General features: G+C 61.6%; 5 protein-coding genes across 5 annotated transcripts; 3 read left to right on the top strand and 2 right to left on the bottom strand.

Moving 5' to 3' along the window:
* Positions 1-87: 87 nt before the first annotated feature.
* On the top strand, positions 88-5,510 carry RHTO_06591 (metal ion binding protein; the record flags this gene model as incomplete). The annotated part of the gene is made up of 18 exons (XM_016420252.1): positions 88-790; positions 851-883; positions 947-1,007; positions 1,061-1,590; positions 1,674-1,746; positions 1,804-1,904; positions 1,962-2,368; positions 2,430-2,725; positions 2,781-2,840; positions 2,897-3,386; positions 3,446-4,324; positions 4,383-4,450; positions 4,507-4,580; positions 4,633-4,749; positions 4,809-4,833; positions 4,891-5,103; positions 5,161-5,286; positions 5,345-5,510. The coding sequence occupies 18 exons, from the start codon at positions 88-90 to the stop codon at positions 5,508-5,510; spliced, it is 4,422 nt and encodes a 1,473-aa protein (XP_016269338.1).
* Positions 5,511-5,747: 237 nt separating this feature from the next.
* Positions 5,748-7,812, bottom strand: RHTO_06590 (mitochondrial carrier protein, family 25 member 40; the record flags this gene model as incomplete). The annotated part of the gene is made up of 3 exons (XM_016420251.1): positions 5,748-6,029; positions 6,106-7,103; positions 7,647-7,812. The coding sequence occupies 3 exons, from the start codon at positions 7,810-7,812 to the stop codon at positions 5,748-5,750; spliced, it is 1,446 nt and encodes a 481-aa protein (XP_016269337.1).
* A 264-nt stretch (positions 7,813-8,076) lies between these two features.
* RHTO_06589 (cap binding protein) lies at positions 8,077-9,173 on the top strand (the record flags this gene model as incomplete). The annotated part of the gene is made up of 4 exons (XM_016420250.1): positions 8,077-8,354; positions 8,440-8,617; positions 8,706-9,077; positions 9,147-9,173. The coding sequence occupies 4 exons, from the start codon at positions 8,077-8,079 to the stop codon at positions 9,171-9,173; spliced, it is 855 nt and encodes a 284-aa protein (XP_016269336.1).
* A 298-nt stretch (positions 9,174-9,471) lies between these two features.
* RHTO_06588 (protein serine/threonine phosphatase) lies at positions 9,472-11,251 on the bottom strand (the record flags this gene model as incomplete). Its single annotated transcript, XM_016420249.1, has 7 exons — positions 9,472-9,607; positions 9,681-9,825; positions 9,881-10,268; positions 10,341-10,569; positions 10,638-10,823; positions 10,893-10,939; positions 11,000-11,251. 7 exons carry the CDS (start codon positions 11,249-11,251, stop codon positions 9,472-9,474), a joined length of 1,383 nt encoding a protein of 460 aa, XP_016269335.1.
* A 154-nt stretch (positions 11,252-11,405) lies between these two features.
* Positions 11,406-11,943, top strand: RHTO_06587 (U6 snRNA-associated Sm-like protein LSm5; the record flags this gene model as incomplete). Its single annotated transcript, XM_016420248.1, has 5 exons — positions 11,406-11,407; positions 11,471-11,544; positions 11,609-11,653; positions 11,718-11,745; positions 11,835-11,943. Coding segments are annotated over 5 exons (258 nt in total).
* Between the last annotated feature and the right edge of the window lie 112 nt (positions 11,944-12,055).

Raw genomic sequence — 12,055 nt, 5'->3', positions numbered from 1 at the left:
ATCAGCCGACTTTAAGCGAATGAGACGAGGAAGACCGCGAAGAACGTTGGTTGACGACGACCACTCTCGCTCGACTCGTGCTGGACGATGGCTGGACTAGAAGAGGACTTTCCGAACACACCACAGAACCAGCGCCGACGCACCTCTGTACCGGCCAAGCACTTCATCCACTCCGACCTCCTCAACCCGACTCCCTTACACTCGCCCACTGCACTCTCGCTCAAACAGTCTCCGTTCGGATCCACAAGCGAGCGAGGGTCTCCCCTGAGTCGATGCGAAGATAGTCCACACCGCCGCCTCTCGTCCGCCGTCCCAGCACTCCCCTCACTCTCGCTCCCCACCTCCTCCCCTTCTTCCACGGACCAAGCACCCCTGAACCTCGCACGCCTCGCCTCCGCCGTCGTCCCAAGTCGGAGCGGGAGCGTCCTAAGCCGCGGACTGATACTCAAGAGCGACTATCGCTTCGTAGCCGCTCAACCACCCGCTTCTGCTTCGCATCCGCCCCACGCGCAATCAGCCGCTTCAACCGCCTCGTCGACGAAAAACGCCATATCAGGCCAACTCGCACCTTCTTCCACCCCCGCCGGACCATCAACGGAAGGCGGATTCCACTTGAGCGGCGCGACCAACCTCCGCGAAGGAGGCTATGGCGTTTGGGGCGTCGCGCAGCCTACTGCGACGGGCGTCAGGTCGTTGCTGAGCTTGTTGAGGAGCAGGAAGAACGCAAAGGGCGTCGAGGGGAGGGAGGTCGCTTGGTTCGTGACGAGGGAAGAGCCGATTTTGTATATCGGTGCGCTGGGCGCCTTTTCGTTGCGCTTCTAAGGGGGCTGACGAGTTGAGAGATGGGCAGGTGGACAACCGTACGTGCTGCGAGAGGCGGCTCGTGAGTCAGCAGGATTAGCGCTCCACGACTTCCTGCTCAGGCTGACCTCGTTCGCACCCCCAGACCCGACAGACACCTACTCGATCAGCGACCGCGCCGAAAACCTCGAAGAGATCGAAGCGCGGTGCGTCAGGCCCTATCCCTTCCTTCCTCGCTCGACTAACGCCTCTCGTGCAGTCTCAAATCCGACGTCCTCCGCGAATCAGCACGCTACGACGGCCTCGTCCTCGTACACGACGAGACCCGCTCAGGCTCGATCCTCCCCACCTGGGTCTCGGCCGACAAAGTCCTCACGGCGCGGGAACTCTTCTCCCGCGTCCGCTCGGAGGGTTATAATGTCACTTACTTCCGTACACCCGTCGCGAGGGACCAATCACCCAACGACGGATACCTCGATGTCTATACCGGACTGTTAAAGCGCATACCGACTTCTACGGCGCTTGTCTTCAATTGCGGCGCAGGAGTCGTGAGGAGCACGTTTGCGATGAGCGTCGCGTTGATCGTGAGGCGGAAACAGCTGATCGAGAAGGGCGAGGAGGACCCATACGGGCTCGTCTCAACCCGACCACAGCAGGACGAGGGGGATGGACCGACGAGCCCGAGGGAGAGGCAGAACCCGAGGAGCGCGTTGAAGGTCCTCCAGGCGCAGAGCGAGCAGGCCGCGAGGGACAGGAGCTTGTTGAGGCTCATGCATGTCTTGTCCAAGTGTGCGTCGCAGCGTGCTTCTCGCTTCTGACTCATCTTCAATGCCCCTGGGACGAGCGAGCTGAGGCGATGCGACTTGGCGCAGGTCTGCCGTCGAATAGCCAGACGACGATCTTGAGCTTGCTCAGTACACAGTCGACGCTGCTCGAGAACCTGCGGTGCGTATCATCGCCACCTTGCCCTCCATGCTCACGCTGAACTCGCTCCTCCCGCAGATCCGCCTTGCTCGGCAATTTCGACATCATCCTCTCCCTCCTCTCGACCCTTGACGATGGCGTGACGGCAAAGAAGGTAGTTGACGCCATCGTCGACCACTGTGCGTTGCCCAGCTCCTAACTCGCCTTACCTCGCTCCGCTGACTGTCCTCCCGCAGGCGATGCCATGGTCAACCTCCGCGAGTCGATCACCGAGTACCGCGTGCGCTACGCCTCCTTCGCCCTGCACGACGAGCCGACCGCGCAAGACAACCGCCAATCCGCCCTCGCCGCCCTCGAGCGCTATTTCTTCCTCATAACCTTCGCCTCCTTCGTTTCCGACTCTTCCTCCACCTTCGACGTCCCCTTCTCCGCCTGGCTCAAAGGACGAAACGAGATCGCCAAGATGATCAACCGGATGCGAAAGACGGGCACGGGGCACTTTGTCATCTTCGCGCCGATTCAGGATCTGAGCGCGATTGCTAAGGGCGAGACGGGCGAGGTGGCGCTTTCGAGGGCGGTCAGTCGGGGAAGGCGCGTTGGAGCGGACCTTGTGGGTGACGAGTGGGCGCACCAGATCATCCGGGTGCGCGAGGTCCTTTCCTTCAACGAACGGCTCGAGCTGACGACTTGCTTGTGATACGCAGAACCGCTCGGGCATCATCCTCCGCGCCAACATGATTCTGAAAGAAGACGTCTGGCTCGCCTCGAACACCTCGCAAACCGACCCCTCCTCCACCTCCGCCTCAACCTCCTCCACGTCCATCCAGCACATCCGCGGCGCGATCAACTTCCGTCGCGTCAGGGACAGCTTCTTGTATGGGCTTTCGCAGCCGACTGAGGAGGGGATCAGGAGAGTGCTGGATGTCGTCAAAAGGGATGTCAAGCCTGGTGCGAGGATCGTTTGGATCGGCGTGCGGGAGGAGCCGCTGTGCAACATCAAGTACGTAGCGTCGGGTCCTTGCCTTGCTCGACTACTGACGGCGCCGCTCCCTCAGCGGCACGCCTTACGTCCTGCGTCAAGAAGCGGTCTCGTTGCGGAATGTCAAGTCGTACAGGTGTGCCCCGCGACTAGCCTCTCTACCAGTCCAAGCTGACCTTGTTTGCTACGCAGCGGCATCTCACCGACCCGTCTCGAGCTGCTGGAGGACCGTCTCAAAGCAGACGTCCTCTCCGAGCTGTCAACGTTCGAAGGCCGCATCCTTGTCGCGAACGAGGCCGACGATGGCTCGGTCAACCCGGTCTGGGAGGCAGTCGAGGGCGGGGACCAGGTCAAGACGCTCCGGGAAGTCATGGACGCTGTCGGGAAAGACGAGTGCGGCGAGGTCTTCCGCTTCATCCGCGTTCCCATCACGGCCGAGAAGTTCCCCGAATTCTCCGACTTGCGCGACATCATCGAGACGGTCACCGAGCTCGACATGGACGAGTCGGCTATCGTCGTCAACGACCAGCTTGGACGGGGCAGGACGACCCGCACGCTCGTCATCATCAAGCTGTTGCAGGACTGGCTCCGCCACAACGGCAAGTTTGTTGCGCCGCGCTCAGACCGACCCAGCTACACCGTCATCAACAACTTGCTTCGTGTTGTGCGGAATGGCTTCGAGGTGTGTCTCGCTGTCTGATTCGCTTCGAGACCATATGCTCACTTGTCTCGCTCACACAGATCAAGAACGCCGTCGACGCCGCCATCACCGCCTGCGGCGAACCCTTCGACCTGCTCGAGTCGATTGAGAACGCCCGGCAGCAGGCGGAAGACGCCGAGGGCGAAACGCGCGACATCTGGATCGCCCGCGGGCTGAGGGAGCTGCGCGCCTACTTCTTCCTCATCATCTTCACCACGTTCCTGCACGAGTCCCGCCCCGAGACTTGGCGCGACCTCGGCCGGACCGCCAGCTACGAGGACTTTGTCCGCTCGCGACCCGTCTTCCGCACGATCGAGAAGGAGCTCGACCACGCCGGCATCGACGCGCTCGTCCCGCTCAAGCGCCCGATCGCGAGTGGTACGGCCTCGACAGACGAGGTCGCCGATTTCGTCGCCAAGCGCAACGGCCGCATTCTTTCCGCTTACACCCTCTGCAAGGCCGACTACTTCTCCGGCCTGCAGAAGATGAGCTTGCCCGAACGGGTCGAGGGCGCGCCCAACTTCCGTCGCGTGCCGCTCACGCTCGCCGGCAGCGATGCCGTCCGGACGCCGCACCCAACCTCTTCGAACGGCGGCCCGAACGTAGCAGGTGCCACTCTCACCGGCTCGAGCCCCCAAGCTGGTCCTTGTGTCTACGGCAGCGGCATGCCTACGGTCGACGGCCTGCGACGAGCGCTCGAGAAGATGGACGGCAAGGGCACGCAGATCCTGTGGTCCAGCTTGCGAGAAGAGCCGGTTGCGTACGTTGCCGGCAAGCCTTACGTCCTCCGCCTCTTCGACCAGCCGCTCGAGAACGTCGTCACAACGGGCGTTACCACAGCGACGGTCGAAGCGATGGAGGCTGAGCTGAAGAAGGACTTGCTGCGCGAGCGCGAGCAGATGGGCGGGAAGGTCCTGCTGGTGCGTGCGGTGATTCAGCTGACACTTGGTCTCAGTCAGCTGACAGCCTGTCTCGCAGCACGACGAGATCGAGGAGAACGGCAGCTTCACCGTCACGGCGATGTGGGAGGACGTCAAGGCCGAGGAGTGAGCCCTCCGCAGCCTCGCAAACGCAGGCTCGTGCTGACATACCGGTCGCACAGCATTCTGACGCCTCGGGAGGTTTTCAAGATCATGCAGGACGAGGGCTTCCAGGTGGACTACGACCGACTTCCTGGTGAGCTCGCCGGAGCGCTTGCTTCTGGCATCGCTGATCGTCTCTCTCGCAGTCACGGACGAGCAGGCGCCCATTCCCGGCATCTTCAGTCGCATCGAGCAGCGTGTTACCGGCGCGCTTTCCGGGCGGGACAAGGAGAAGGTCGGCTGCGCCTGGAACTGTCAGATGGGTCCGTTCGCGCCCGCACGTCGAGCTCAAGATTTGAAGCTGATGTTGCTTACCGCGCAGGCCGCGGACGAACGACGACCGGCATGTAAGGCTGCATCCTATCTCTCCCCACTTGCTGCCAGGCTCACACTCCACCTCGCAGGGTTGCCTGCGCTCTCGTCTACCGCATCCTCTTCAACCGCCAGTCGACTTTCGACATGTCTGCTTCCTTCATCGAGCCGCCTGAGCACGGCTCATTCTGGGACGGCCGCGAGGCGGAGCCGCTCCTCAACGGCGAGTACAAGATCGTGTTGCAGCTCGTCGGCGTGCTCAAGAATGGCAAGTTGGCGAAGAGGTTGACGGACCGAGCTATCGAGTGAGTGCGCCCATCTCTCCGCCGGACATCCCTCGACTGACATCTCGAACGTCGTAGCGACATGGAGGCCGTACAGAACCTCCGCACGGCGATCTACTCGTTCAAGCTGCGCGTCGAGGCAGCCGAAGACGGATCGAAGAAGCGCTCGAAGCTGTTCGACCAGGCGCTGAACTACCTCTACCGGTTCGTCCTCCAACCTCCTCCCTTCGCATGCAGGCTCGCTGACAGTCCGCGAGCATAGCTACGCCACCCTCATCGTTTTTGCCAACTTTCTCCTCGACAAAGCCTCGCACCTCGACGACACGGACGACGAAGACGAGGCGACCGTGTCGTTCCCCTCGTTCGAGGAGTACCTGCGCGAGAGGAGCGAGATCAAGAAGATTCTGAGCCGGAGGACGCTGGACTAGACGGCGTGAAACGGTGTACATCGTTGAGTCAAGTCGATAGATAGAGTTGTGCTGTACTTTTCGCTGTGCAACGATGCAGGAATATTCCTCAAATCTGGCACAGCTCTGAGCAAAATCCAAGAGAACGAGAGTGGTACTGTAGTTGATGCGATTGCGTTCGTTCGTGCGTGCCTGCTGTCTAGTAGCGTAGCGTTCTAAGCTACCGATTCCTCCCTCCCTCCCTTCTCTTCCGCCGGTTCACTCAACCCTCGCCTCCTCCTTCGCCTCCCTCGCATGCACCCCCGCCCTCCAACCCCCAACAACCTCATAAACCCCAATCATGACTCCACACGCCGGTCCAACTTTCGCCAGTCGAGGCGCGAGACCGGCAAACATCGCTCGGGGCCCTTCGGTGTGCACTAGCTGGCGCAGGAGATGGAGGGTAGAGGGTGCTGAAGGAGAGGAAGGAGAGGTGGAGAGGAGGGAGGATTGTCGACGGGTTTTGAGGACGTCAAAGGGGTTGGTGAGTGTTGCTGCGATCTGTGCGCGGGGGACGACTCCATTAGCCGGTCCACCGAGAAGAAGAGGAAATCGCAGGACGGAAACGCAAACGCACCACTCCACTTCCAGCACCACTGACGAAACTGACCACAAACTCCCTGCCCCTTCCCGCCCCAGCCTTCTCCCCAACTCCCGCCTGTGCCTCCCCCATCCCCCTCCCACCCGTCAAAGCCCTCTTGATCACCTCATATCCCGCCCAATAAACCCCCGAGAACGGCACGTCCCTCCAAAGCGTCGGTCCCAAGCCCTTCCAAGCGTTCGACCACCGCAAATCGCGAATGACAGAGGTCAGAGAGAGTGGGGAGGAAGGCGTGTGGGATTGGAGGCGCGTGCGGAGGAGTTCGAGAGGCGAGAGGAGGGTCGCGACGAGTGTGCGGCTCAGTGCGCCCGCTACGAGCGGGACAGCACCGACGTAGCCCTTCCTTAATCCCTCCCGCGTTCCTCGCCCGCTTCTTTCACCGACGTACGCAAAGCCCGGAGCTCGGTCCAGCGCAGTCCGTCGAAGCGAGTCGTATCCCACCATATACACCACCTGTCCCGGGACGGACATGGCTAGTGCGGGTGCGGTGCCGCGCCAGAGGGCTGTGAGGCCTTCGGTGCGTAGGATGTGCGTGAGGGCGTCGACGAAGCCTGTGAGATGGCGTGGCGGAGCTGGAGCGTGGGCGGTCGAGGTGGGAAAGGCGTGCGAGGAGGAGGAGGAGGAGGAGGAAGGGTAGAGGCAGGCGACGTTCCCGCCCGAACTGGTCGGGAACGTCAAGGTCCCTGCACCGGAACTCGAGGCTGAAGCGAGCTCGTACGCCCATTCGCGTCCACGGGCGGCCGCGACACGCGAGTCGAGTGCACACCAGACTCCCTCACTCTGCGTGGGAGCGGGAGCGCGCCGGGTAGTCGTTTTCCGTGCGTCGCAGCATGGTGCTTCGGACGGAGGAGGGGCGGTCGAGGTGCTTGCGATAGGAGGGGGAAAGGGGGTCGTGGAGGGTGTAAAGCGGGCGACGGGGGGAGGAGGGGAGGATTGAGTCTGGAGGCGGGTTTTGATCACGTCGAAGGGAGTCACTGCGATGAAGGGAGGAATGAGGGTCAATACGAGGCGCTGAGTGGGAGGTATAAGTTGAAAGATCCGGATCGGAACAGCGCTTTGGGCTGCGCCGTCTTGCTGAACCTCGCGGGTCATGTCGAACCAGCCATATCCGCACGGAATACAATCACCGTCGGTCCAGCAAATCCATATCCTCCACCCCGAGCGTATCCAATCCAGCGACACGTTCTCGCCCTCGCCTCCTTCCGCTCCACCCTGGACATACCCTCCGTCTACCCTTCCATCCAGCGAGACCCCGCTCCTCCGAATCGACTGTCCACAAAGCCGACGATTCGCGATCCGCTCGAATCAACGCCTCGAATCGGACGTCATGCTCCTCCCAGAAACCACTGCGTGCCGTGGAGACAACCGCTGCAGCTCCGTAAAATCCCGCAAGGACTCTCTGTCCATACTGCCGTCCCGCACAGCGAGAGCGAGCGCGATTACGCCGTGCCGACATCCCAGAATCGGATACCTCGTCCACCATTCCACAACCCACAAGAGAGAGCGGGGCGACTGACTCGTGAGACTCGTTACGACTGCGCCGATGCACGCGGCGAGCATCTTGTCCCGCTCGTTGGTTGTGGGCGGCTGAGTCGGCGCTGGTGGCGGTCGAGTCGGGAGCGGCGCATCGGGAGCGAGGGTTGTTGATGGGATCTCCTCCGAGAGAGCATTCTCGAGCAGCATGGCTCGTCCAGGCCACTCTAGCCGGTGTCTGAGTGTGAGGTGGATGCTGAGCTTCGAGGAGAGCGAGCGAGCGAGGGTTGTTCCTCTGTCGCCGTCTGTTCACAGCTGGAACGAGTCAGAGAGTGCTTTACTGGCTAGTATTCGACAGTCACACGGACGAACGACCCGCCTAGCAGCTTGCGGTCACACAGCAGCAACCCTCCCGCTCCTCCTCCTCATCTCTCATCTCGCACAGCGCACCCTCGCACGCACACACGCTCAGCCATGTCCGCAACCGACTCACCGACTTCCCCACCCGCTCCCACGCCCTCCAACCTCCCTCCTCAAGCCGCAGCAGCCGCCCACTCGGCCGTCTCGACCGCCTCAAAGGACGACGGAGACCTCACCGTCCTCTCGTCCCCGACCGACTTTACAGTCAAGCACCCGCTCTACTCACCCTGGACACTCTGGTTCGACTCGGCGAGCAAGCAGGACAAGTCCAAGAGCTGGGAGGAGGCTCTCACAAAGGTCATCTCGTTCCACAGCGTAGAGGAGTTCTGGGGGTCAGTCCGCACTCTCCTTCCTCTAGACCAGCTCAGTGGTACGATGAAAGGCACACTCGCTGACGCTCGCTCGTTCCCCGTGCAGCCTGTACAACAACATCGTCCCGCCCTCGATGCTCGGTGCCAACAGCAACTACTACCTCTTCAAGCAGGGCATCAAGCCCGCGTGGGAGGACGAGGCCAATGCGCACGGAGGCAAGTGGAGCGTCCAGCTCCCGCGCGGCAAGTACACGGACCAGATCGACGCCTTCTGGCTGTATACGGTGCGTGCCGCTTCTCCGCTTCATCTTTGCCCGTTTGCCCTGTTTGTAGAGCGAGCGACTGATTCGAGGCTCGAGCCTGTGCCCGCAGATGCTCGCTGCGATCGGCGAGACCTTCGAAACGCCCTTCGTCCCTCCCTCCGCCCCCTCCTCCTCCGACGCTCCCTCCTCCGACTCCCCCGCCCAACCCTCCACTACCGCCTCTCAACCCGCCCCCTCGCTCCCACCCTCCTCCCAAACCGAAATAACCGGCGTCATCGTCAGTACCCGCAAGGCCTTCTACCGAATCAACATCTGGACTCGCTCTTCCTCCCCTTCGTCGCGCGAAAAGATCGAAAACGTCGGACGCCAGTTCAAGTATAATGTGCTTGGGTTCGAGTACGGAGGCAAGGTTGGGTTTGGAGAGAAGGACAAGGTCTCGAGTGATGTCGAGTTTGTGAGCCACACGGATAGTCAGAATAAGGTGCGTTCGCCTGCCTCTCTCTCTTCGAGCCCGTGGGGCGGTTGAGCTGACGTGCGTGCTGTGAAGCAGGGCAACAAGAACAGGTGGACCGTCTAGTCCTCTCACACGCCTCGCTTGGTCGTCGGTCGTATTCGGTACATTGCCGCGCCTTTCTGGATCAGGTCTCCGTGCGGCGGAGGCGAGACGGAAGTTGGGGACCTTGTACGAGCAGCGCTTGTCCGGGAAAGGTGGCAACTCGCACGCTTACGCCACAGCTTCCTGCTCCTCCATCTCGTGCGTGTGTGAAGAGAGAGGTCCGACAGCTCATAATATAACACGCTCAACTCGCTGTGAGCCGCGCTGAATACAACACGATCACCTCCTCTTCACCCACGCGCGCGCCGTCGCTCGCCGCTCACATCCTCTTCTGCCTCCTACTCGCCCCATCCGCCCCTCTGAGCCTGTACTCCCTCCTGCTTGCAGTCGAGTCGAGTCCGCCCATCTTTAGGTAGCCGGGGAGGGGGACGACGAGGCACGTGAGGTTGTCTTCCCTGCTCCAGCCCAATCAATCATTTCATCAGCTTTACCAGCAGGGAGAGGGAGAAGGAGGAAGAGGAGACGCACGCGCCACAGTCCTCGGCGAACGAAACGATCTTGCTCGCTGCCCTCGTAGGGTCCCGGATCCCACGCGTGAGGTCGACGATCTCTTGGTCCGAGAGGGTGTCGGTGATCCCATCGGAACAGAGGATCAAGGCCGCGAATTCGTCGCCTGCCGCAACGGGCGTGTCAGAACAATGCTTTGAGGCAGGAGGCCTGGGACGCACCTCTGATAACCCGCTTGACGATCTCCGGTTCCCCAATCACGCCCACAGGCTTGAACTCCCTATCCCCAATCGCCCTCGTATTAGCCACAACTCCACCCCACCTGCTCTCACCAAAACTATCCGTGATGATCCCCGTCCCGCTCGTCCTCAACCGCTCGCTCTCGGTTCGCGAATCCGCGTGATGCGCTTCTGTGAGACGCCTGACGCGGCCGGAGTGCGTGGAGCAGAGGAGTGCGGAGGTGTCGCCCAGGTGGGCGATGGTGAGCGAGAGTAGGGACGAAGCGTAGAAGGGGAGGGAGTAGGGCAGGTCGAGCGAGTGGAGGAAGGCGACTGTGGCTGTTGAGCCGCCCTTCTCGAGCTCGGGAGAGTGCACGACGTGGTTGTCGGCCTGCAGAAGCAAGCAATTGTCAGCACTCGCAAGAAAGGCTAGATTTGACGAAAGGACGGCTCGCCCGCGCACCTTCAAGAACGCCAACACAGCCAACTCGTCCAGTCCCATCCCACGCCACTCGCTGAACGCCTCACTGCCCTTCCTGAACCGATCGAGCGGTCCACCGCGGTACCGCTTCAAGTAGCCCCCAAGCTCGCGGTACTGGTCGATCAGAGCGGGGATCTCGGATGCGGTTGTTGATTCGAGGAGGGTGGGGAGCGTGTCGCGTAGGTAGCGGGAGATCAGGTCGCCGCCGTGGCTGTCCCGCGCAGAAGGTCAGTCGCAACGAATTCTGAAGGAAAGAACGGCCGCTTCCGGCAAACGCACCCGTCAAAGACGCCAAAGTAAGCTACTTGTCGCCGCCGCTCTTCCTCGCCTTCTCGCACCTCTCCATCAAAGCCCTCGAGGTTCTGCGGCGTCCAACCCGTTCCTAACCGGTCGTCGACGACGTTCCATCGCAGCATGGACTGCGGCAGAGCGAGCGAGTGTACTGAATATGCGTCTTCTTGGTATCTGAGCGTGAAGCGAGGAGTCAGAAGGGCGGGATCTGGTAAAGAGGTACGAGCGAGGGAGGGAACGAACGGTCGTTCTCCTCGCGACTGGGCGACTCCGACGGCCTGCTTCGATTTCTGCGCAGATTCTACTCGTCAGTACAGCTTCGGTCAACGAGTATGCGCCCGCAAACACACCAGGTTCACACGAATGCTGCCATGCTGCGTCCGAAAGTGCTGGTCGTCGCTGTACCCCCTACTCTGTCCGCCGACAGTCGCCAGGGTTCTCAGACCGTCCTGCACACGCCATTGCAATCCTGCTAGTCGCTCGAGAGGCCGTCGTCGGGGTTGCGCAAGCCGATGAAGTGGGGAGGCGGCAACCGAGAGGGAGCGGAGCGCGCTTGTCCGGTGCAAGCTTGTTGACGGGCAGCAGCAGCGAGTAGAGATCATAGCGAGCACGAGCGACACCGACTGCGCCCAGCGTTGGGCTGCAGCGGAGTCTGTCAAAGCGAGACCTGCGAGCGGACTGGTCTCGCGGTCACCTCCTCGTCTCTCCCGCTGTTTGGCTCGTTCGTTTGGCTTGTGACGTAGAGCGGACCTCAGAATGTACGTACAGCCGCTCGCCGCGCTTCGAAACGCCCGCTGACGAGCTGTGGACGACTTCATCAGGGCGTCGACAATCCTCCCCCTCGAGCTCGTCGACCGCGCGATCGGAAGCAAGGTCTGGGTCATCATGAAGACGGGTGCGTGTGCCGGGCTCTTTGGCGGCGGCGGGCACATTGGCTGACCTCCTTCGTCTGATGACAGAGCGCGAGTTCACCGGCACGCTCGTTGGCTTCGACGACTACGTTAGTGAGTTGCGGGTCCTGAAGGACGAACGGAAGAGGATGCAGAACTGACGGCTTTGCCCGCGCAGACATGGTCCTGGAAGACGTGACGGAATAGTACGTCCTTTCTCCTGCCGCTCTTCCTCTCCCTCACCTACGGTTCTTGCATCCCTGGGCGACTCGAATTGACCTACTCGTGCCTGTAGCGAGACGACGACGGAAGGGCGGAAATCAAGCAAGCTCGGGCAGACGCTGCTGAATGGCAACAACATCGCCATGATCGTCCCGGGACGAGGGCCGGAGGACGAGCAATAGCGGGGTTGGCGACGTGAGCGCACTGTAACACTAGATGCATACCAGGCCGTCCTAGGGTGGAGGTTGTGCGCAACGGAGTTCTGCTTGGAGAGACGCTTCGCTCTGCTGTGTT

Source organism: Rhodotorula toruloides (assembly GCF_000320785.1).
Source record: "Rhodotorula toruloides NP11 unplaced genomic scaffold Scaffold44, whole genome shotgun sequence".
NCBI classification, from domain to species: Eukaryota; Fungi; Basidiomycota; class Microbotryomycetes; order Sporidiobolales; family Sporidiobolaceae; genus Rhodotorula; species Rhodotorula toruloides.
The sequence above is the reverse complement of the archived record's forward strand: the minus strand, read 5'-3'. Positions and strand labels throughout refer to the sequence as shown.